The sequence below is a fragment of the Gordionus sp. m RMFG-2023 genome, chromosome 1 (genome assembly GCF_954871325.1).
Source record: "Gordionus sp. m RMFG-2023 chromosome 1, tfGorSpeb1-WG-v2, whole genome shotgun sequence".
NCBI classification, from domain to species: Eukaryota; Metazoa; Nematomorpha; class Gordioida; order Chordodea; family Parachordodidae; genus Gordionus; species Gordionus sp. m RMFG-2023.
Window position 1 is genome coordinate 5,843,373 of NC_088775.1, and position 27,477 is coordinate 5,870,849.

The 27,477-nt window shown below is 25.4% G+C and overlaps 2 protein-coding genes across 3 annotated transcripts; one reads left to right on the top strand and one right to left on the bottom strand.

The window, feature by feature from the left end:
• Window positions 1-4,791: 4,791 nt before the first annotated feature.
• Window positions 4,792-6,934, top strand: LOC135922249 (small ribosomal subunit protein mS34-like). 2 transcript variants are annotated; one of them, XM_065456658.1, is made up of 4 exons: window positions 4,792-5,007; window positions 5,048-5,090; window positions 5,143-5,291; window positions 6,758-6,934. In XM_065456658.1, exons 1-4 carry the CDS (start codon window positions 4,825-4,827, stop codon window positions 6,854-6,856), a joined length of 474 nt encoding a protein of 157 aa, XP_065312730.1. In that variant the 5' UTR covers window positions 4,792-4,824; the 3' UTR covers window positions 6,857-6,934. The 2 variants fall into 2 exon arrangements, with proteins under 2 accessions (XP_065312730.1, XP_065312729.1); XM_065456657.1 differs by having other exon boundaries at window positions 5,131-5,291; window positions 6,758-6,932.
• Window positions 6,935-11,457: 4,523 nt separating this feature from the next.
• Window positions 11,458-16,499, bottom strand: LOC135931172 (ubiquitin carboxyl-terminal hydrolase isozyme L5-like). The gene is made up of 11 exons (XM_065468085.1): window positions 16,389-16,499; window positions 16,285-16,348; window positions 16,125-16,230; window positions 15,946-16,071; window positions 15,837-15,898; window positions 15,663-15,793; window positions 15,536-15,602; window positions 15,347-15,446; window positions 11,821-11,913; window positions 11,665-11,763; window positions 11,458-11,610 (listed from the first exon to the last, which is right to left on the bottom strand). Exons 1-11 carry the CDS (start codon window positions 16,468-16,470, stop codon window positions 11,557-11,559), a joined length of 984 nt encoding a protein of 327 aa, XP_065324157.1. The 5' UTR covers window positions 16,471-16,499; the 3' UTR covers window positions 11,458-11,556.
• Window positions 16,500-27,477: the final 10,978 nt, after the last annotated feature.

A 27,477-nucleotide genomic window follows, 5' to 3' on the forward strand; every position in this document is an offset into this window, starting at 1 on the left:
TTCCCATAAATGATGATATGGTGATAATCGATTTGTTATAAACCATTTGCAAATTATAATATTATTATTAGAATCTTATAATCAGGGGGGACCCTCTTCCTTTTTTCTTTAGGATTCTATCATACAAGTGGCATCCCGATAATCGATTAGATATAAGGGTCCCCGACATGATAAAGCCATTATCTTTGAGAACAACTGCTAAATTATACTAAGAAAAAAAGTTATCCATGTAATTTTAATGATTTTTTTGTGGGGGAACAGTTTCTAATAGTTGTATAACGATATTTCCACTAATTCCCTTCAAAGTTTTTTTTTTTATATTTGTGGAAAATATGTTTCGAAGTCATATCATTCCAGATGATCCACATAAAGCGAAAATTTTAATTCCCCATTTATGCGGTTTTGAGCTAATATATTGTTTAAATCCATCTCCCTCTGGTATATATGTTGAGGTCATCTAAAAATTATTTATAAAAAGTATAATAAAAAAAATTTCCCACTTTTTTAACTTTTTGCAAATACTATAGTGGCTTTCTAAATGGAAAATAACCTATATTCATTTCTTACTGTATCATATTTTTAATATTTAATTTTAAAAAATTTATAGGAAAAATTACAATATAAAATCCCAATGTTACCAATTTTGATTTCCTTCAAATAATCATGTAAATAATAGTTATTGTTAAATTTTTTTTTACTAAATATGAAATACTAGTAATAATCTATTATAAAAACATTATATACCTTTTATTTATATAGAATGGTTTTCGATGTAAAAGTGTAAACATTTTGGCGCGTAAAATACCAACTTTGAACTTGTATTTTGATATAATAAAATTATGATTTTGACAGATTAATGATAAAATATGAAATAATAAATATTGTTTTGTAAATTCATACGTCTAAGTAGCAACCATTAGTTTTTTAAATATAAAAATTAATTGATTAAAAATTTTGATGACATCTCGCTGGGCGCGAAAGGGTTAGGGCATTAAATGATTTTGTCACTATCACTATTTTTTTTTAATATTAATTAAACGACATTCGGAACATCCTTTAAAGATAAAGCGCACTTAGTTATTTCCGGTTTAATTTTATAAATATGGTAATTTATAATTTGTTCAAATAAAAAACATTTGCATTAGGCTCGAGTATAAAAAAAAATTGGGCTGAACCTTAGTGTCGAAATTATTTCTATTTTCTTTAAAGTTAATTTTTAAATAAATATTTAGAGATATTTGTCATCGCCTGGATTTAAAAATTTTTTAATTCTACCCTGGATTTTTTTTACCCTAGCTTGGATTTTTACCTTCGATCATTGAAATGGGGAATCAAATTGAGCCAAAAAAATATTTGAACTGATTAATTTTTATAACGAAGATTATTTTATCATTAATGAATTATAAATATATGCAAAAAAAAATTATTGGCTGAGTGATATCAAGTGAAGAGTTGACGTTTGATTCCTAAAGGTTTTTAAGACCTATTTATCTAGCCAATATAAGCTAGATATTTGTACTAAGTGGTAGTATTATATTAAATATGGGTCAGGGTATATCCCTGTTAAATATTTTTGAGTCTGGCTTGTCCTGAATTCTATATTTATATTGCCCAAATTTCTATTTTGAACCCGGCCTAAATTTTTAATTTAAATTATATGTTAAACATTTTAATGAATATAAAAATTCCTACTTAAAATCACCTTATAACGTGTAAATTCTAATTTTTATTTTAGAAAATATCATTTTTTTGAATTATACTTCAAGTGATTTAAGGATATGTCAATCTACAACATTATTAGTATGCTACATGATGGAAATAAATTAACTATTACGCCAACAATTTTTCTTATATTAAATAGTTATTTATAAAATGCAATACTAACATTTCTTTAACACCTCTATCGAGCGCCGATTCTGTGAGGTTATGTTATATTATAGAAATTGATAAATTAATATATTATATATTTTGGTTAATAAATAGTATATGTTTATAATGTAACGCGCATTCATTAATAACTTATTCAAATTATATTTTAATTTTAGTTATACTTTTATTTTATAACTTAACCTTTTTAATATTATATTCTAATTTTAGTTTGTAAAAGTATATAAATAGTATATTGAAAAAGTAAATAAATGAACATCTTAATACATTCTTTATTTTAGTGTTCCGAGGACTTCTTTCTTTCTTCATCGAGGACGTCTTTCTTTCTTCAAGGTGCCCGGCTCTGGGTGGTGGACTTGAATGAGATGACCAAGAACCAAAAAAATTCCCTAGCACTTTCTTTCACGCTAAAAGCTTCTTTCTTTATGGTGCACCAGCTCTGGGTGTTGGACTGGAATATGATAACCAGCACCTAACCTAATGTGACAACCTAGAAAGAACTGATATGGAAGTTGGGCGATAGGCTATGAATTCTATATAGTGAGACCAATGATGATTTACTAATAATTCTAAAATCCATGAAAAAAGAAAAGTTATTATAAATTAAAATTATATGCCGAGATTATGTTATAAATTAACTTATTAAAATAACTTAAATGTAAATCAATCATAATGTACATATTTGAATACATAAAAAGCCTTAAAAAATATTTACTTAGTAATGAATTAACAGTTGAATTTCTTAGTGAAATGCCTATTGATATTTTTCATATTTTTGATTTCTTGAATTATGACCAATTGTGGTAATTAACTGAATTACCTAAAGATGAATTCTTAGATACAATAAAAAAATATTTACTTAATAATGAATTAACAATTGAATTTCTTAGTGAAATGCCTATTGATATTTTTCATATTTTTGATGACCAATTGTGGAAATTAACTGAATTACCTAAAGATGAATTCTTAGATATAATTAAAAATATTACAAAGTTAAACTATTAAAAATCCTAAACAAGAAGATAAAACTATAATTTTAAGTTGTAATTGAAACATATGAATTAAAAGATAAAAATCATATGATGGATTTAAAAAATTATAAAATTAATATAACTCTTATTAAAGAAGACTCCATATTTATTTATTAAAAATATTTCATATTTATTCATTCTAAATATCCCAAAAGACATCTAAAGAAAGCTCCCATTGTTCCCTCACCAACCCACGTGATGATCCTGTCCTTTTTCTCCACCAAGGAAAACTTAATTCCCCTGTCAGAAAATAACTGACATTTGATGTATTATATTAAATTTATTTCTTCTTTTTTTCAACAGCGAAACACTTATAAGTAATACTTAATGTGATAAAAAGTTTTTAAATTTAAAGCTTTGAAGACAAGAGGTTATGTAAAAACTAAATATCCTCATTTTAGAAAAATATTTAAAGGTGTATGAGGAGATCATTTTCTAAAATTAAGAATTATTATTTTAAAAAAACACTTTTTGAATTTTTACTAGGGTATGAAATTTAAATATTTTTTTTAAAGAGAGGGAAATGTGCATAATATTTGCATAAATATTAATATATAAATAAAAATAAATTTAAACACTAAAACGCGAAAAAATAAATTGGACACTAAAACGCGAAAAATTAAAACGCTAAAAATATTATATAACAATCTTATTGATTTATCATTCTTCATTTATTCTTATATCCAACTTGATGAATTATTATTTCTAATTATATTTGACAAACTGATGATTAGGGAAGGTCAAATGTCAGGTCCTATCGGTCTTAGACAGGGACCGGACCGGACTGATTGTCGGACTGATCTTTTTTGAGGACCGTGCTTCGGATTGATTTTTTATCTTTTACGGGCCGGACCGGTCTTTTATTATAATTTAAGTTTGCTTTACTATTCAATTAATATGATTTTTTGTCTATTTTATTTTATGATATTTTTCTAGATGAGTTATTTTAGATTTTGTTGATTTTCATTTTACAATATGAAAACCATAAGTTTGTCCAATAAACATTTTACTTATAATCACAATAAAAAAAATATAGAGTATGTGTTCACTGCAGTACCAAATTTAATGTATCGTCAGCAACAAGTAACAAAATAATTGTTTATAATTTTTTAAGCAATAAATTAATCAAAATAAGCAGTTTTATTATAAAAATATTTTGGTTATTATTTATATAGTTCTATTTTTTCTAAGAAAATATCTGAATAATTCATTGTCAAAATAACTTAACCTTATTCTTAATAAAAAAATTAGGTACCTTAAGCAGACATCTGATATTTATTATAGTTATACTTTTATTTTATAACTTAACCTTTTTAATATTATATTCTAATTTAGTTTGTAAAAAGTGTATAACATGTAGATTGAAAAAGTAAATAATTTAACATTTTAATACATTCTATATTTTAGTGTTCCGAGGACTTCTTTCTTTCTTCGGGTTAAAAGTGTTTTTTAGTTATATGAGGGCATTCCTCCTTCATTCATATAATTGAAAATATTTTATTTGTATTCAAAAACAAATTAGTATTTATATTATTTTGAAAATATGTTATATAATATTTAGTTATATTTTATTATAAATGTATAAAATTTTTCCAATATTAAAAAAAAATATTTGAAATGCAACGAAGAGAAAAATTTCTTTTATCAGGATCTGAAGAACCTTTTTAATATTTTCATCGGTATCGATTAAATCTTCTAAATGTTTTAGATGTGAATGGTAATGTTTTTATTACCATTCATTAGTATTAAATTAAAAAGAAAAGATAAAAATAACAATAAATAATTTATTTTAAAAATATATAGAATAAAAGGGTAATTTATTAGACATTATTCCGATGTAATAAATTGATACCTGTCAAACTTATGTCAATTTACGATTTTTAGCAAACCTTTAAATTTCATTTAAATGCCCAGATTTAAAAAAATTGGTGCGCCTCTTTTTAAATACAATGGTAAGACATTGTATGAAATCTTAGCTAATCTAAAAAATTTTGGGATTAATCGTATGGTTAGTAGAAATCATTGGCTGAATTTTCCAGAAAAGAGTTATGTTTGCATAACTAGGGGTATCCCTGATTTAAGAGATGAGGTTACTTTATTTTATGTATTTAAACTCAAAAGTTTTTAAGGATTTTAATCGAGGAAAAGTATATGGAAAAATATTTCATAGAAGTAATTTGAAATATATGTCTTAAATACAGTTTTAGCTTAGATATACCTGCAGATTCTGAGACCCTCGTCAAACAAGCATTTATTCCTGATTGGTTTTTAATACCTAAACATGATGAGAAAAATTATTTAAGTTCTCTACTGCCACCAGAACCGGCTAAAATTAATAAATATATAACAATTCCTCCATTATTAAAACTACTGGTAATGTGCTTGTTCATAAACTAAATTTGATTACTTTTTTTTAAATAAGACATTAGAATATAGCAAAATTATATTCATTCTATCTCAAATTAAGTATAATTTTTTTAAACTAAATTAGCATATATGATTCTATTTGAATAAATTTCAGCCTCCTATCTGTTTTATTTTTAGAGGTATCAGGGGTTAAAGGATGAAAAATTTGTATATTATTGTTTATTTAGTTGATAGACGGTTTGAGTTAAATTTTTTAAACTGCTAACTTAATATATCTAGAAAAATAATACACTAGTTTAACAATTTTGCTCATAGATTGCATAAAGGCCAACATCTATTAATATTGAGGCTATGTAATATTTTTCTAGCTATAATATTTATATAAATCAAGCCTTAACACCACTAAATTAAATATTGATTGATTAAAAAATACATATTTAGAAAATAAATTTTTTTTACCCAGTGTCTATTTTTTTTAAACTAGTTTTTATCTTTTTATACCTATGATGTTAAGTGGCATCTATTTTTTGTATTCTTATGGAATGGTAATAATTAGGCCTGTGCCACTATTAAATATTAGCTTGCTGTCGATATTTAGCATTTTCAAAAATTATCATGTCTGATCTATGTTTTTTAAAAAACCAATCTGATATTTTTATGTTTTAGGTATTTTATGATTATATATATATTATAATTTTTATATTTATAAATAATTTTATAATAATAAATTAATGAAAGGAACTTAAAAAAAACCATTTATTTGTTGCCAAAAAATTTTGCACTATTTTTTGATATATTATTCAATTTACGGGTGATATATAGAGTGTTCTTAAGTGGCTCTATTTAATTAAAAATGGTTTACTCAAGATTTTAGCCAAAAAAATTTCTCAAACTTATTTATTTTGACACAAAAATGGCAGAAAGGTTACCTTTTATTAGCAAAATTTTGAGATTTAGATAATATTTTATCTAAAATCTTGATTTTTTTTTAAAGTAGATAATATTGATATTTTTTATAACATTGGTTGTGATAAATATAAATCAATATAAATGTATCTTTAGTAATATTGCAAAATCGAATCAGTGAAAAATTTGTAGTGGCATGGCTACTAATAATTTGTTTAAAATTTTATTAAAATTTGACTAATTCATTTAGTGTTTACAGTTGCCCTAAAAAAATTTGAACATATTTTCTAAAATTATTTAGTATACCCTTTAATTTTATTCAATTTATTATTTACAGGCATTTCGTTTTTAATCAATTATTTGGTAAATTAAAACTATGTTCATAAAAAAAGGCCATTTTTTATGTGTCTCCCTCTGATATCTCCAAAAGTAAGTAAATTACCCAAATATAGGTTACACGACCTAAATATTTTATATAAAATTTAAAGGAATCAGCAGAGTGGAATATATTATCCACATTGAAATATTTATTATATTATTTTTTTAAATTTTAATAATTTACATAGATGATAAGGGAAATGGAGGTAATGGGCCAGAATGCTGATATCGAACCTAAAATTAAAAGAGTTTTGGGCAACAAACATCGTTGTACATTAATAGAATAGTTATTACATATATAATCTCCGTATGCTTATATTTTAATAATATATTTTATTCAAATATCCTTGAAAAATTATATTATTACAAACATTATTTATTAAACATAATAAAGAAAAATTACTATTCTTCTGAAATACCATATAAACATTTAAGGGTATGTCTAAACTTTATATCAAGCAAGTGAAGATAAAATTTTATTAGTTGGGAATTAACAAGGTTAACTAAACAGATAAAAAGAAAATATAAGCAGTTTGGATCAAATAGATTTAAATCTGATCATTTAAAAATAAGCAACAATTGTTTTGTTAAAAATTTGATTGTTTTTGGTTTGACTATCTCAGATCATAAATCAACTCCTTTAGATGAATCCACATGTTCACCCCTACTTTATAAGCATACAACTGCCAATTATAAATTTGCATCCTTCATTCATTTTTCAAGTTTTTTTGCTCTAAAAACTTTCTACCTAGGCGTAACAGGTGGTCTGGGATACCTTCAGTGTTTTTTGTTTTAGTTATTAAAATCAATCCAACGAGCAACACTCTTAATTGTCTAATCTTTTTTTCAATAAAATTCTAATATCCTTTCACCAGCGTCTACATGACAGGATTTTCACTGGATGCAAACCCCCTTCAAAAACCTTTGCTTACCTCCCCCCCCTTAAAAATTCCTGCCGCCGGGCGGTGTCTCTTTATCACTATTTTTACCTATTTATTTATTGATACTCTTTTCAAAGAATTTATAAAGGATAACCTAAATTAATCTATCTCTACTACCAACTATCGTATTTTATGAATATAAAAAATTTATTTTTTAGATAATAAATTCAATTAAAACCTCCATTATTTACAATAAATTTATTATTATGGCATTATGAGCTTGCTGAAATATCTAAACCTTTTAAATTACATTTAAAAGGATAGTTTATTTGGAAAACCATGTGAATGATTGTTTATAATATATAGATTTGGTCGATGAATTGTATTATAATAATACTATAATAAAAGCATTAATTTTTACAGCAATAAATTTTGTCCTATTTCATCTCAAAATTTAATAGATAACCCCCCAAAAATATTATCCTACCCCCATTAAAGCAGCTTACCCCATACCCCCTCAAAAAAATAGGATGCAAACTGTTCCTACCCCTCCCGCTCATGTAGACGCTGCCTTTCACCAATAGAGCCTGTTTTGTTACCTTAACCAAACTAGATGACGGAACTGCTCCATCGTTGTAAATATGATGCTAAAATTAACGAGTGGATTAAACTGTAACTTTTTGCCATCAAAGGCAATTTTGCAAGCGTCTTCATTGGAGAATAAACTTGAATCAATCATGCCTAGATTTATTAACTTGAATCAATCATGCCTAGATTTATTAACTTGAATCAATCATGCATAGATTTATTAGGTTTCCCCTCAAGATATTTTTATTTCGTACACCCCCCCCCCCATTCTGAGATATATGGAGACAAATGGTTCCTATCCTCCCATTCATATACGGGGAAGTTGTGACATTTAAGTGATATATTTTATAGTTTCGGTTCAACACTATCAGACGCATAGATTTTATAATATATATATATATAAACTCCTCAGTCATAATTGATTCTGTGAAAATTATGTAAGTATTATATAAGACTTTCCATCTATGAATAATCAAAAAGCTTGTTTTATTGTTAATGAATTGAAAATTATTTATTGTATTTTTTATTGAAATATTTCGTAATAATTTATATTATCTTTATATAGAAAAATAATAATTAGTATAAACTTGGTTCATCGCATGAGGGAAGGGGGGGGGGGTACTAGATCTAAAGCCTTTGGGGATACAACTGATAGTGAAAATTTTATTTGTGCCACGGTTAAGAATCTAAACAACTTGTGTTAGAACCGTATAAAGTTTTAGATAGTAAAAGAATATTACAAATCTTCTGAGAGTATTTTTATAGTTGATATGAAAATTAAACTTGGTTTTGAACTAGATAAATGGTTTTGGATGTTAAATGTTTAAGAATTGTTTGAATTAATTAGTGCCAATTTTTACTCCGCGAGGGTAAATAAACTTTTTAAGTTAATAAAATAATGTAGTTTTAATTATATTTAAAATGAAATTAATATATAAATCGACTCGGATAATGAACTATTAAAATTATTATAGAGAAATAATACATCTTTAGTAAAGAAAATCTTAACTATTTTTTAAATATTTAAAACCGTTTCTATCAACACCTCTTGAAAGGGTGTCCTGTTCAGTACAGCAAACAAGTTTGTCCTAGAACCTTTGCTATAATTATTTCTGCCGTTTAATTATTATGAATTCAATATTTTGTGGATATTAAGATTAATTCAGATGCAGTTTTAAATATTAATTCTTCTTTATGTAAAAAATGATCGTATATTATATGGAAATACTTAGTCAGAACTAGTGTTGTTAAACCGTTCTATTTGAGCCTATTTTTAAAAAACGACTAATTCAGTATTTTATACACTAATATTATACTGGCCTGAAGATTTTGCTCATAGATGTGACTAAGATTTGAATTGCGGTTTTTTAAAATCGTGTCATTTAGCAACACTAGTTTGAACAGACAATTAAAATCATTGTGAATTGAAAAATATTAAATATTGATGTGGCAATACTTAGTCAATTCAATATTGCAAATTAATGGTTAAATTTATAAATTTCTTAAGGAAACATATTTAATATAATACAATAAATGCCTGCTCGATTAAATAATTTGCCTCTGGAGTTTTTTTCCTTTAGATATAATTTGAATTTAAAATCAAATAATCAATCGATTTTTTTTATTTTTATTTTAAAAATCATAACTTTAGTCAACCCTAATTATAGGATCAATAACTTTCTTTTTAAAGAATCTATTCAATTTGAACTTAAATTGATATCATTTAAAAAAATATTAAAATTTAGCACAAAAATTTTAAGCAGGTATAACAAATTTATTTTTAGAATTATATAGTTTCATTTAAGTCTTTTCACCTCCCACGTTTAATCTACAGAAAAGACTTTGATTATTATTATAAATGGTTGCTAAGTGGTGCTGTTAAAGTGAGCCGATTTTTTAAAAGAGCTAACTCAATATTTTAGCCAGAAAAAAATTGCCTAAACCTCGAAATTTTGCTAATAGCTGTCCAAACTTATGTGCCATCTATGATCAAAATATTCAGGTTTGAGTAATATTTTTCTGGATAAAATATTAGAAGCTAGTTCTTAAAAATTCAAATGCTATTTTTGAAAAATATTTTTCGAGATGTGGTTCTGCAGTATACAAGGCATCTAGCGTTAACGACGATCTGATTAAAATTCAAATAAAGAACCCCCCATCCCCCCCCCCAACCTTGTTGCTAAGGAAAAAATTATTTTAGAATACTTAAATTTTAACTTGTTGATTTTATATATTAAATTTTTATAATATTGTTCAATAGATATGCTCTTATTATTTTAATAAGACTATGATCTAAGTATATTTTAAAAAAAAACCTCAAATTTATAAATTATCATAACTTTATAAAATTATGAAACATGTCCAAAATCTTCCATTAAAATTTATTCAAAATTATGTAAATTTATAATTCATACCAAATTATTTTTTGATTTAATTTAAATATCTCACATTTTGATTAATATAACTGCCCATTTCTTATTATAATTTGAAAAATATTACTAACTTTTTTTTCGTAAAAATTTTGCAACTATACAAACTTTAAACTAAAATTTATTAATTTTACTAACTAAAACAAATGATTTAAGACCACTATTTTATTTTTAAATTTAAAAAAATAAGCATATTTACTTTTTTTTCGATAAAGTTACGAAAATTCATTAATTATATTTTTGACATTTAGGTCACACAAAAAAAATCTAAGGTCAGATTCATTTTATTCAAATAATTTTAATAAATCTAGAACCTTTATTTTTTTTAGAGTCGTACCTAAAAATAGAAACCAGACACTTAAATCTCTGATAACAAGCCAAAAAAAAGGATATAAATTTCATGGGAAACTAAAATTAAGGAAAATTTGGAAAGAAAACAGATCTTGCATATCAAGGTTTCTTGAAAATATTTATCAGAGATGTACAGGCCCGCTCCGGGGATTTTAATTTTTTTAAATATACCCGCGCCTAAAAAATATTATTTTAAAAGATACCCGGGCTAAGGCCGTATTTTTTAAAACCGAATATTTTAAACCGCCATTATTACCTATAAAAATAAATGTAATATATTTTTTAAAAATTCGTACCGGGCTGGGCCTGAAAAAAATTACTTGGCACCTCTTCAGGTCTCTGATATTAATTCTATAAATCTGAGAAGATGAGAATAGGTGTTTTCTTAAATATTTCATGTAAAAAGTTAATCTTAAGAAGATTGTTAAATTACTTAATTCTCGATATTCAAAATTCTGATTTGGAATTCTGGCAAAAATAATTAGAATTCGATATATTATTTTCATAAAAATAATTAAATTCGATATATTATTTTCATAAAATATATTAAAGATTCTATTTCCTTTTTTAAGAAGCAGGAAAAGATTTCCCATATTAGAAATATACAATTATTTTATTTTTGAATAAAATTTTCTCTTTTATCAATATTACATTTTTTTTTTATTTATCATTATTCCATTTTAAATTATAAATTATATAAATATAAATTGTGCAAATTCTTGAAATCGCCATTTCATATCATTTATCTTTATCACAAATCTCGGTCTTTTGTATTGTAGATTCAAGATTTGTCTGTTAAACATAATTACATGCTAAAATTTTGTAATTTAAAATAAATAATTAAACTTTGTTGTAAAGCTGGGTAAGTTTTCCGTCTTTGGCCAAAATTTTCAAATATTCCATAATGAAAGGTATATAGTTATGTTTCCTTCGAATGTTTTCAATCTTAAATAAAATGAAAGTATTCATTCATAATATATATATTTTTTAAAAATACTATACTTGATATCTCTGCATTTTTTCATCTTCCTCAGCTATAAGCATGTGTAATTTGCTCATTTCTGATTGAATGTCATCAGTTTCCATAGTCCCATCCTGTATATTTAATATATTGACAGTTAGTTTATACGATTAAGAAAGATAATATTGTCATGAGAGTATATAAATATATATAAATAAATATACTAATAAAGATCAAACAAAAATTATTTTAACCCTAATTTACTTAATATGAGTCCTCTTAAAACCATAATGTTTTGAAATTTGATTTTAAAAACTATTTCCCATCATTCATATGAGAGAATTTTTAAATAAAGATTGTGTCTCGATAAAAGCTAAAAAAAAAAAATTTATTTAAATATCCGTTCTTTTTTTGTTTTTTATGCTAATGATGGGCTATTAAATGATATAATTATATATATATAAATTCTGTGGGGAAATAGGAAATTTGCAATTCAACTTGGTTTCCTCCGTTTGATAAAAATTATTTTACTGAAGTATTTATTGCCTACTATAAGAATCTACCTCGCTGAATATAAAATCAATATAAAACTTGCTAAATTATATTTTTTATTGCCCAATTTAAAATACTGCCAAAAGTCAAGAAAAATGCTAACCATTTTAATCAAAAAAACATCTATTTCAGAGGTGATTAGCACTGAGTTACCACCCAAATATATAAAATTTATTTATTCTTGAACATAACTTTCCTTTCAATGTTACAAATAATAATAATATCAAGGAACAAACTAGGATTATATAATAACATTTCCGGAGTTGGTAATTTTTCAAATAAAATAAGTTTATATTGGCTGGCTTATAGTCCTTCTCCTGTGTTTCTTAAAATGAATTAAATATATTTAAAATTATAACATTTATAAAAAATTAATATTTATTAGTGTTAAATAGTATATTTTTTTGGTAGCGTTTAATTATTTGAGAGATAGCAAAGATAGTCCTTGGATTAAGGTCTTCATTCATTTTTAAAGCAAGCACTTCTAATCAGTAATGTGTTGTAAACGTACGAAGTTCGTATAGAACTTTGAACGTGAACGCGTTCCTTTTTTTATGACGAACGAGTTCGTTCAATTTTAGAAAAATTTATTTTAAGAAAAAGTCTTATTTTTAATCAGCTGTTTCCTTTATCACATTTGAATTCTTTTTTTTTATAAACAGTACTAATTCTGTCCTTAGTTTCTTCCACGACTAAAATATAATAAATGCTTCACAGAAATTTTCACATATTCTATAAGCTAATTCAAGCCTTACCAAATGTAAAATGTCTCCAAAAAGAATAAATCTTCAAGATCTAGATACTTGATTGTAATATTTATTTTTTTATATAATTAAAACTATAAGTATACTGTTAATAATTTATTTTAGAATGCTGTATTTCATAGGCTTATTAAATTATGATTATTATAAAAATCATTAAATATTATATAATATGCGTTAAAATTTATTTATTTGTAATGCGAGTATTTGAAATTTAGCTATTATTTTTAAGTCTTTATCGTGGGTTTTATATTTTAATAGTTGAACATAATTTAAAGTATAGTTAAATTTATATATTTTATAAGTAATTAAATTTTATATGATATAGAGAATTTTATATAGGTCGTTTCGTTTTTTTAGAAATGTTTTACAGCACTAGTAGTGATTTGGATAAATACTTTTTTTGAAAATTTATAATCAGATACAATTTTTAAAATCAATAGTATTATTTAACATAAAAATTTTCCACTGTTATTTTTTGTCCGGGATTCAGGCTGATATAAATGTAGGGAACAGAATAGCGTTCTGATATTCATATTTATTGTTATATAAATCATCTTTTTAACCTTAGTGGCATGGGGGGTAGGGGGGGGGGAATACCCCTCCCCCTCCCTCTTAATAGTAAATATAATGTGGTTAAATGATCTGTTTTCATAGTATCTATTGAAATCTAGATGAAAAGTGAATTATGGAAACAACCTCCCTTTTTCTAGAAAAAAATTTGCTTTCACATTATGTTTTTTTCCAATTTTAGATTGTTCTAAAACCTCTTCCATAATTTTCATCTATTTCTATAAAAAATCTACCATGTTTTCTTTCCAAGATGTCATAAATCTACACTATTTATGCTATCTACTAAATTATAAAGTATCAAATCAACCAACCGATTTATCAATTCTCATATTTTAAGATTGCCCTATTTAATCGTTTAGAATTAAAACGGAAATGCTCAAAAAAAAATCCTCAAACGTCGAGAATAAATACTCAACGTTCAGAAAATACGGAATATAATCTTTTAAAAATATTTTCGTTATTTTAGCGGCGGGGTTATTTTTGACAATTTTAAAAAAAAATTTCGGGGAATTATTTTCCAATATTTAATTTATAATCTAAAAAATGGGAAATTTATTTCCGGGGAATAGAGAAATTTTTTTCCAGAGAAATTATTTTCTGGTGAATATTTTTCTCGCGGGGAATTATTTTCGCTTAACCTTTCTGGCAAATCCAGAGCCATTGGATTGACAAGCGACACTATTATCAACTAGGCGACTTACACTATCAGAAAATCACGATTTTTTATATATTATGATCAAATTGGACAGTCTCTATCCAAACGAAGAATAAAGAAAAAACCAATTAACTAAGGACTGCCTTGAATTGTCTCTATAAACTCCAAAAATCCCTGTGTATAAAATATCAAATAAATTGGTAAGTGAAAAATAATTCCCCAGAAAAAAAAATCCCCAATAATATTTTTCACCAGAATTGATTTTCTCAAAACTTTTAGATATTTTATTTGAGGATTTTTATTTCGTGGATATATTTATAGGGAATTTTTTCTCCTATTTTATTAATTTTGTAATTTTTAATATCTTAAAAAATGGGGATTTTTTTCCAGGAATTATTTTTCTAGATTCTAATAATTGTGTCAATTGTAAAATTATTAAGCCTAAAAAAATAATGTTTTGCAATTTATATAAATTGCTTCAATAAGATTACCATATAAAAACTTAAAACCCAAATATTATCTTGAAAATTAATAAATAAAATATGTGTCTATGACCCATGTTAGGTGTGAATGCTATTCCAAAATAAGATAAGTAAATGAGTCAATAACTTTTCAAAATATTCATAAATTAAATTAAAAAATTAATTTTTAATAAAAAATAGTAACTCAATTCAACACAAGCTATAAATTATTGTAGTAATGAAAAGTTTCAACAAACCATTGGTAGAATATTTCCCAAAAGGAATATAATAATAATATAAAAAATATATTGTTTTTTCATCCCTATGACTAATTCTTGACAGTAAAATATTGAATTTTAGAGAATAGTAGCTAAGCCATTTTTGATGTTATATCAATACTCATATATTTTTGGAATGGTTTGTTATAATTTAAATGTTGTGTTTTAAAATCCCTGCATTACAAGAATAAAAGGGCTAAATAAACAACTTTATAAATAGTTTGCTAAGTACCTTAATAAATAAGTCTTAAAAGAATATATAATATAAGGTATTAATAGTAAATTACATTCAAATTAGATTCCAATTTAATCAATTCCCTCTTGTATTTTTCTTTGAGATCAGATACAACAGCCATCAGATTGAAGTGTATCTCACTTTCATTGTATCTAGAAATTATATGGGTAAATTATGATTATCATAACAAAATTAAATTCAGAACTATTTTACAACCATTTAAATTTTAGATATATCAAACTTTTTCATCCTTTGTTCTATTATTGGCTTGACTTTACTTATCCAATCTCCATCTTCTGGCAAAGAACCTTTTTCATAGATATTATAATAAATATTATCATTAAAGTAGTGGATTATTTAAAACCTACCTAAGTCAATTGGAGCATTTTTTAAACCATCCAACTCATATAGATGATTTTCAAATGGAAGATAACATGTAAAATGAAAAACATCCTCTTTTTCATCATTAATTTTGTCATCCATTTCAAAAATGTGGTGTCTAACAATCTTATTTTATATATAATTAAAATATATTATATTACTTTGAAAAACTGTTATGAACATTACGTATTGTTTCACAATTTGTTAGGCATACACCTTTCAACTAATATTAAAATTAAATTAAATATATTATATTATATTAAATATTACTGAAGGTAAAAAGTTTTCACTAAAATTTTTGAAGTTATTTAATGTTTCACCTAAATCTATGCTATCACCTCTACAATTAAGAAGAATATTCAATATTGCCTGAGTAGCACAAGCATTATCAACAACCTTTAAAATTAGTGATATATAAATGATATATAAACATCTTAATTATAGCTAACCTGCTTAGCAAAATATATCTTATCAACAGCTTCAACTAAAGAAGAATTGTCATCTGATAATATTTCAGGCTTCCATTTAAATAAAAATATTAAACCATATACAGGCCTATAATTTTTTTTTAAAAAAATCTAAGGATTCTAAAGTATTGCAAATCAAAACTTTAATTTGTCAAAATTTTCTTTATCTAAGCTCCATAATTCTTCAACTTGAGCTCCCTTCACACCTAAAATTGATAATATTTATGAATAATTAATTATTATTACCATATCCTTTTAAAAGATCTGTAAAAACTCCAGGATCACTCTCAATCAAACACCATTTCCCAGTTTCAGTTTCAGAACTCATGGATTTTAAATGAATAAATGAAAAGATTCTTACAGTTAATATATTTTAGTGCTATATCTTGACTAGGTATAAAATAATATATAATTATGAACCTAATAACTAGTTATAGTTAAGTAACTAAGAGCGCAAGAGTTAGTGGTGTATTGCTTAAAAATTTGGCGGGGAGGTGACTGCAATTTTTGTATATTTTCAAAAAATTGGATTTGTCAAACGCCAGTCAACTCCAAAGGCCGTCACTCTTTACACTGCAAGCGCTGTAGAGGCAGATTCATTAGACATTCAAAATGCAATGATACTATTGCCAGGGCCCTAAAATCTGCCGGTATCCCATCAACCCTAGAACCCACTGGACTCTACAATTCTGATGGTAAGCGTCCCGATGGCTCTACCATGATCCCTTGGAAGAGGGGGGAATTTCTAACCTGGGATTTCTCATGCATCGATCTCCTTGCCCCTTCCAATATAAATAGAGATGCTCTAGTAGACGCCGAGACGAATAAACTCGCTAAATATTCGCCATCGCTTACGGCCAATTACACATTCCTACCACTAATCGCCACGACTCTAACATCGTTCGGCTCTCACGCCCTTGCCTTCTTTAAGAAGAGCTGGGGAAACGGATCTCTACTAGGACCGAAGATCCCAACGAGGGTTACTACCTACGCCAAAGATTAGCCCTCAATATAATAAAATCCAATTACCTCAGCTTCATATTCTCAATGACTGATACCCCCTAATTACTTACAATTTATATCTAAATTTTATTCATTAATTAATATTGAATTTATGATTTTATTTTTATATTTAGTATTACATAAATTACTAATATCTTAAATGTTCTATTATATGATATTCTAACTGATTAATATAATATATTGTATTTAATTAAATAAATATTGATTAGTATCTTTAATAAAAAAAAAAAAAAAAAAAAATTTAATTTTTTATTATTAATTTGAATAAATTTTTATTTATATCATATTTTAAAAATAATGTTACAAATTTAATCTCACTGATATCTATACAAATTAAAATATACATGAATAGGAATTTTTAAAAAAATCTATAAATTTTAGCTATTGATGAAATTCATAAGATGCAAAGTATTTTCACAATCGGGCAGTAAAGCCTCATAAAGTTTTACACCGTTAAATGTTTTACATTTTTATAGGGAATATCTTCATCTATATATTGTTGGGTTATACAAATTTATTGTAAATCCATGGCAGATTACTTTTATTTGGTCTCACCAAATCATGCATCTATGTTCCTAGGCCCATTTAATTTTTAAATGAAAAATATATTGGAAAGAATTTCAAAAAAAAATAAATCATTTTATTATATTATTTTACCCTCGCTTTCTATTCATTAATCCAGACTGAATTTATAGCTAAATCAAAAATAACTTATAATTTTTTTTTAATTTTCCTTCCCCCCACCCATAGCAATTTCCTTTTTACCCACCTGCGCTTCTTCCATAAAATGTGAATCAAAATGAGAGTTATATATTAACTAATTATACATAATTTATAATGCATCGTAGAAATAAGTTGGCCAGAGAGAGGGCAAGGGAAACCCCCCCTTCATAAATATGGCACTTTAATTAATATAATTTTAAACGGATATTCTCTTTAGTCCCCCTCACCATCCCTTCTCCCCATGTATACATAGATCTATATTATAATTTCTATGTCCTCGCTACGTCATGTCATCATGAGGTCATGTCATAATTTGCTTGGTCGTAAAATTTACCATCCTTTTATGTTCTCAGGCCTGCTCTAAGCACGAACCCGGGGTTTAGACGTGGGGTCCAGACCCGGGGTTCAGACCCACAATTAGGATAAGACTCGGATAAATAAAGAGTAAGAAAAAATAAATCTCATTTACTAATATTAAATTACATCTTATACATTCTAAATTAATAATTAAAGCTTTTAATCTCATTTTCTTACCTTTAAATACTTGTTAAAATTAGGGGCGTTTTTTATTAAAATGTTTTCCAGTCCGAACCCAAATTTTTTTTTTTTTAAATTTACCAACCAGAATCTATTTAAATATAGAAATTAATTTTTATTTTTGTTTTTCTTTTACCAATATATTTTTTTTATAAACAAATTTCTCCCTCACATAGTTTCCGATTACAGTGAAGTGAAACTAGTAATATTATTATTTTTAAATATACAATAAAATGGGGTAAACAATGTAAGATTTTATTTTAATACATATTGTAATTAAATATGGACAAAAAAATAAAGATTAAACGTCATGCTTGTTTAAATAAAAAAAAAGAAATTATGTTGTAAATTTATAATTTGTAATGTAAAGGACAAAGTAACATGATGCTTTTTTTTTATATTTTTGAAGTTGTTTATTAATCATTATTTTTTTAGTTACTTACTTAGATAATTTTTTAAAGAAAATAATAATTTTAAAAATAAAATTAAGTTTTTTTATATTTTTGAAGTTAAGTTTATTATATTTTTATTTTTTTATAAAAAGTGTAAATTGAAGATTTTATATATTTTGACTTCAGAATAAGCAGGAAAAAAGACGCTTGTTTATAACCAACTCACCCCCCCCCCCTCCCCGAAATAAAATCGTTCCAAAAATATTTTAAATATCCTATTCAAGCCCAATCTTGCCAAATTTGCAAAAAAATGTCTATCAAATGTACTTATCTAACATACATTTCTAAAATAAGAAAAAAAATCAATACGTGTTTAAAAAATACGTGCCAGAAAGTTTGTATCTAATTTTGAATTAGGATGATATAGCAATTAATCGCTCAGATAACCAACATAATGATTTATTTTAATCCTATTTTTCTGTATTTCTAAGCCCTAAATGGTTCCGAATTAACCCTAAGTAGTTGCTTGCAGAATTTATCTAACCATAAAATGCCATGTTTATATTTTTGTTAATATTTTTTATTTGAACTATTTGAAATAACATTATTCATCTGGACCCTGGGTCTGGATCCTAGGATTCGTGCTCACAGCTGGTTTGGTCGATTTTTAGACACAAACCCCGGGTCTGGGTTTTACACAACCCAACCAATTAACAACACTAGGTACATATTTATTTATTTTCATTTATAAATATCAAAAAATAAAAATAAATACATTATTTAAAAATATAAAAAAAAATAATAAAAATAAATATTTATCATAAGTTATTTATACACAGTTTTTCTTCAAATTATTCTATTCAAAGTTAACTCTATATATATGTGATTTAGTTTTCCAACATATCTTAATGAATTATGCACTTTTTAATAAATCTATCCAGATTTTTAGAATAAATTTACTCAACTGTATAAGATGTATAAAAATAAATACAATCTATATATAATAAAGATAAAAATCCATAAAAAAAGGATGCTAAAAATATTATAAAAATATAAAAGATTAGCCAATATTATATTTCTGTTTTATTTTTTCTCTTCTAACCAAGCCGTAGGTTGGACATTAATCTTTGATCCTTTACGATTTTTTTATTTCAAAAATAATGCTTGAGTTGGGGTTTTTTAAGTTTTTCAAATAATTTATTAAATGATAAAATTTTTGTTTCTTTAATAAAATGGCTTTATGGTACATATCCTTGCATAAATCTTCAGCATCCTCTGATATCATTAATTTCACTTCGTTAATAATATTATTATTATCAATCATTATTATTTGAAAATATTTCAATTTCATGAAAGCTATTTGAATTTTTTTTGTAATGAGGCTTTCCAGTTTTTTTTAGTTCCAATAAAATAAAAATTTAATTTATACAAATAGAAATAGAAATAAATTTATTTATTTATTTAGAGTCAACCCTCTTGATTGCATTAAAAATGTATAATATTACCTTTGTTAATGATTGAATTAAACGTTAAAATAAATATCTAACAAAATTATTTTGAATCGTAAACTGCTAAAAAATGAATTTAAAAAACCTATAAAAACACCCTTTCACAACACAATAAGCATTTGTCCAAATGCATTAAAGGACTCTGACATTTTAAACATAGATTTTAAAACTACTTAATAACTTAGCTAATATTCTTAAAATAAGTTAAGCTTAAAACTAAGATACTATTATAATCTAATCTTAACCTTTTTATTCGTATATTAAAATTTTATCCTTTTTATTTCATAATTTGAGTTAACGTTTTATTATTATTATTAATAAAGAGTTTATCTATTTTTTTGAGTTATAGTTACAATTTTTTATTTTATGATTATATTTTTATTTTGATATATTACATTTTTATGTATAATAAACAATAAAATAAACTCTTTATCATTTAAATTTAAGCAATGTGGTATAAAAAGGTTAGTTTTGGGCAAACACTTTTTAACATTTGCTCTATATCCTGGAGAATATAATATGATGTAAAATTAGATGAACCCCGAATTATAGTTAATTTTCTCTTGCTTATATAAAGCGAGCATAAGGCGCAAACTGTTTCAGATATTAATTCCATCAATTTCTTTAAACGCTTAAACTTTATTATGGGTTCCTGTTTGAAATATCAATCTTAAATAAATATGTTAAATTTTTATGTTTAATGATTATAAATGTTGTTAGCTATCGTATATTTATTTATAAATATAAATATTATATACATTATCTACTTCCAGAATTCTTAATTATTTATCAATACTCGGTAAATTGTTTATAACATACTGTTGGTATGTGTATAATATTTGTGTAATTTATATCGTCAATGTTTTTATTCCAAAAATTAATGATTCTTTTTAAACTTTAAATCAATTATCAAGTGAATTCTTTTAGAAAAATCTGATTTTAATTCATATATTTTTATATATAATTATATTAATAATATTGTACATTTATTTTGCTATCAATATTTGAAATAAATAATAAAAATAAAATTTTAATCAAAAAACCAAATTTCTCTATCTTTATATACTTCTATACTTTCCTTTATTTCCCTTTTATTATTATCTTTTATATATTTTTTAGTTTATAGCTTTTTTAACGGGTGCTTGCTGTTCCGTTAGAGGTACCGTCATTCCTCTTTAATTAAACGGGCCCTGACAGTAGGGTAAATTACTGCCAAATAAATTTTTTAGTGAATCTTTGCTTATTCACGAGAGGTACCGTAATTCCTCTTAAATTAAAGGGGCCCAGACTTGATACAGTTCCTTGTTTGATAATCCATCATTTAACTCTATCCCCTGGTACAACAATTTTATGTCGCCAGACACTAATGAATAAAATAGTAGATAACTCTAAAGTGATGAAAGATGCTCTAATAGTAGAGTTATCAGAGATATCATATATATGTACCATGGCAGATAGTTGGACACATAACAGAAGGTAAAAACTTATAAAATGCAACAAATTACCATAAATTTTTTTATAATAAAAACTAACTATATTTTAATATTTATAAAAGTTGATTTATATATTTTCTATACAATAACATTATAAGCAAAAAATAAGACAAATTTGTTTCTAAATTTTTTTTATTAAAAGTAGCTAAAACTAACTTTTAAAAAATAGTAGCTAATAGAGTGCTACTTTTTTTGACAAATAGCGATATCGGTAGCGCGCTACCTTTTTTGACAAATAGTGATAGCGGTAGAGCGCTACTTTTAAAAGTAACGTTTAAAAACTCTGGTAATCAGCTTTTAATTATTGTCTTTTAAAACCGACGTACGTTGATTAGAAATATGTGTAATAAATTAAAACATTGTGAAACAAATTATTGCAAAACCTATGCATTTGGATCATTTGATTTATTATAAAATTTTAAATATGGTTCCTAAAATGGAGGTATTAGGGCACAAAGCAAATGCAGCATTAAATTTGGAAAGAAGTAATTGCATTTTAAATAAATACTTCAATTAGATAATTTTGCATCCCCCCTCTCAAGGAGCTATTTTTTTATATAAAAAAAATTAAGAATTCTAAATTTAATATTTTCATTTATTATTTATTTTATATTTCTCTTAAATTCTCATTTTTTTGTGTCTGACGAAAATTAATATATGGATTAATAAGCACTACCACCATCATTAATTATTAATACAATAGAGCCTACATTTTCCATTTTTACACGATGCAAAAAATATATTTTGTAATTTGCTAATAACTTTATTTCCATAACATAAAATTTATATATATACCCATTTTAAATATATATACTAACCTTGACCTATAATATATCTCTCTAAACATTAACCTTACCATCTTTCCCAACCTACCTGTTCGCTTACGTTGACTTCGGAGAAAAATTATTGTACAAGTCGCTCGAAAACTAACTAAATCATATAGTGTTGTTATATGACTCGATTTGGGTCGATTTTTAAAAAGGGCCTGATTAAGAATTTACCCAAATTAGAGGTTAATAGATGGCAGAAAGTTTTGGATCTCTGTTTGCCAAGTCTCGCGGCTTACATTATATTATTTTGGCTAAAGTCTTAATGGGCCGTTTTTAAAATCGACCCAAAAAACAACATTAAAACCATGATATTAACTTTTCAAATTGGGCAAGATAAAATATTATTGTAATTAATTATAATTTAAATAGATAGAGAAACAATTTTATTATTTAATATAGGATTTGTTTTTATAAATAATATATAAAAATTCGGTATTTGAAGTGCGCAAATAATATTTTTTTAAAAAAGGCTAGTTCTCCTTTATTATCGATACTTTTTTTTAAAACATAATATAATAAAAATTTTACCTATAACTAGATGATATTATAATATATTTTTTGTAAACCTTAAAAATATAAAATAATGACGGGTAAAAATATGAAAAAAAAACTACGTAATATATTGAATTGTTTATCGAATTTTTTTTAACTTGAGCCGGATAAAAAATTAGTTAAATATACGCTAAATAAATCTTATTTGGATATGGAAGAAGAGCAAATTTGTTCCAATTATTCCTCGATAAAAATTTTTACTAATTACAAAGCAAACTCATTTACCAAAATTTTCTGTATACTTATTTTGATTTTGGGACTGATCGGTAATTTATTAGGAATAATTTTGATATATAATCCATCCGCGATCATTGATTTATGCCCTCATCTTAATGTCTTCTTTAAACGTGCGAAGAATTTGATCATTAAACTCGTGAAGTGGTCAACTGGAAAATGGTTGTGTAAAAAATCGACGAATATATTAATTTCGACTTCAGGACCTCGGAATTTGTTGACAATAAATACAAGGTTTGAAAATAATAGTACATTCTCATCCAGCAGAACAAAATGGCATTTTAATGCTAATCAATATTTGTTAAAGTGGTTTTATTTGGTAAATCTTATAAATGTCTTGGGCTTGATCATTTCACCCTTGCTTAAAATTTACGGGAATGAGCATCCAGAAAACCCTATCTGGACCTCTAAAGGTTGGATAACATATTTGGCGCGTTATCACTATCCCATATCAAAATCATTGTTACATTTTGGTTTCTTCATTTATTTGCTCTTCTTCGCTAATCAACTGATTGCAGTTGTATTTCCATTCAACTACAACATGTTATTGAGTATTAAAAGAGTCAGAATTGCCATGCTCTTATGTCTCACATACTTAATAACATGGTATTTCCCTTTTTACAAATGGTTTACTTTGCATAAAACGAAATTATGTACAACCTCATTAAACAGAAGAGATAAATTTTATCCAGAAAATTATGTATATTATTACATATTCCAAAGTTTTAAGCCTCAGGACAATATATCTAGGTCTCTTTGGATAACCTACAAAATTTTCAGAGAATTTTTTGCTGTTTTAATACCCTTTTCCCTGATGATTTTATGCAAAATTATACTTATCAAAAGAGGCATAAAAGTTGCTGATGATATTTATATATCATTCAATTGTAAGCATCTAATCAATCGAGTAGCTAGTAACACATGTAAGAAACACCTACAATGGTATTGGAATTGATATTTTTACAATTATATATAATCTAATATTCATTTTATGGATACGACTGGGAATAATCACATCCAATTGCTATAAGTTCTGATTTAATAGAGAATGGACCATAGTAAATCAAATCTTGGTATAGGAGAATCTTCAGTTCAAAAAGACAAATACTATCCAAATCAAATTCAACTGATAGATGACACTGCCAATAAGTTATCACAAAAATTGGCAATGCATAAAGATTATTGTTGATTTTATTATTGACACAGTTCAGCCAGTGTCTTTGGTTGATATGTATTAAAACTTGTATCCCCTGGTTACAGACAGTTTTATGTCGCCAGACACTCTATGAATAAATATAGCCGACAACATTCATAAGTGATGAAAGATGCTCTAATATGTATACGTTAGTTATACTATTTATCTTAACTTTCTATGTCAATTCCAATTACAGAATCCTGATCATCGAAAGATTTAAGATATACAGCAGAATTTTAAAAAATATCTTTCAGAGTTAAAATTGATCTGAGCTTTAAATATTTTTAGAGTCATGTATTTGGGTAATCACAGGCCATTGTGTTATGACTCTAGGACTTTATCTCTAAAGAAGATCTGATAGCCTTAGCCCTGACAAAGGATTATAGACGATGCCAGACATATGACGTACATTTCAAATAAAATTATTGCCAATCAAATCTCAACACTAGTCTTTTCCCAGGATTCATAACTAAAGTTTGCAAGATCGGTATACTGAGTAATGAGGTCTAATTACCTGACAGGCATTTGAGGCTCCTACTAATCACACAATTTATTTAAATAATATTTAAACTATTTATCCACGTTATGATTTTTATCAGAATGGAATTGGTTATTATTTAATTTATAAAATATTTAGTATTATCTAATATTTCACGATTATTTATAGAATATTTTATTGATCGCAGTCTAATTTATACAAAATTATCAAATATACAATATTATAAAATAGATAAATAATTCTGTTAACTTTTCTTATAAAATTGATATAAAAATAGCGAAGCTGGATAATCTTACTCCAACAAACATAGATTGCTGAGTATCTACCATGAAGACATCCTCAAATAATTATTCTTGAAATTAAAGATGATTTCATAGATTAAATCCAATCTTTTTTTTCAATCAAAATTGTAATATTGAGATGAACATTTATGTGTAATATACTCTTTTCATATATGTAAAAATAATTAATAATAATAAAATTTAATACTCCCTTGCCCTCGACAGTGCTAGTGTCGAGAGATTATTTAGTAAACGCAAAGCTTATACTTTCTGAATCGAGCTCGTTTCTAGACTTCAGGGAGAAATGATAGCCACTATTAGCATAATGCTATTATATAATATAAAATGCAACAAATTAAAATTATATATTTATCTATATATTTATTCAACGAAAATATAATGTTTTTTTTGAAAAAAATCATAATCATTTATCTGCTTCTAAAAGTCCCAAATTTTTTTAAATTTGAATCTCATAAAGGAACTAACGTCTCTCTCGTATATGTAAAACTTTGTTAAATTTATAAATCAACATATTAAAATATTTGATAACAAATAATAGTGATTGTTAGATTCCTTCCCATTAATCAATAAATATAGCATAAGTTTCGTTAATAGAAGGTGTCCATATAGACCTTAAAATTATTATTTGCCGAACACTCCTCACTATGCAATATACATCATTACTTAAATAGGGTAAACGGACTTTTCATCTCTGCTTCTTATCTACCCGCTAGGCGTTTAAGACTATAGTGGTTTCGCCTCTTGCGCGCACCAGGTTGAATCTGCAGCCTGACACCTAATACGACATTGTCAGGATCGGGCTCATCTGCATGGGTTAAACCCGGCAAAACTTATACTTTATGACCCATACTTTAGATGGGATGAGATAGTCCTAAGCAAGTTATGTTCTGAAATTAGTGTCATATATGCGATATCAAGGGCAATTGTGCTTATTATGACGAGATGACGTAAAATAAATATTTATTTATATTGCTTATTTTTTTATAATCTAAACTAACTATATTTTTATATTTATAAATGTTGATTTTTATATATTATTTATTATACATTTACATTATAAGCAAAAAAAAAATAAAAAAAATTTGTTTCATTTGTTTCTAAATTTTTTTTAATATAAAGTAGCTTAAAAGTAGCTAATAGCGCGCTACTTTTTTTGACAAATAGCGAAAGCGGTAGCGCGCTACTTTTTTTGATAAATAGCTATTACGGTAGCGCGCTACTTTTAAAAATAGCGTTTAACAACTCTGTACCATACCAGAATTTAACCGCCATACTTATATTTTCAAATTTAAGATTGATCTAAATATTGGATAAAGAGGCAAATTGTTATTTTTATAATAATATTTAAGCTGCTTACCGCTCCATCACGAGCTATCATAATTATGATTTCCAGATTATTATTATAATTTTAAAAATTTTAGATGGATATAATCGCCATACTTCTATTTTTAAATTTAAGATATACCTAAATATTGGAATATAATCAGGCAAATTGTAGTAACAAGTTATATCTTGTATTCTTTTTAATTTTTATAATTATAATAATGCTTAACATCCTCAACAATAAATATATTACTCTTTTTATCAACAGTATATCTTACACTCTTTTTATAATGCTTATTTTATTTTATTTAATTTTAATCAAACTGGGCAGCCTCATCAGTAAATCTTATACACTTTCAATTTTTATACCCTTATTAAAATTTCAGATGGTTTACGCTTTATTTTTGGCAAATAAAGGACAAAATCATTATTACCCAATAAAAGGCAATATCTTCACCATCCGTAATAGTTTCTATTTTATAACTTATTATACCCTTATTAAAATTTCAGATGATTCATAACATATTTTGGACAATGAAAAGACGTCTTCATTATCAAATAAAGGACAATATGGTGATATAATTTTGAAAATATTTGAAACAGGTAAAAAAAAATTGATATTATAAATTTTATTATATTACTTTCTTTTTTTGTATATGGCTACAAATGCATGTGTATATTGAAACCCTATATTCGTTAAGTCTTAGTATAAACAATTATTATA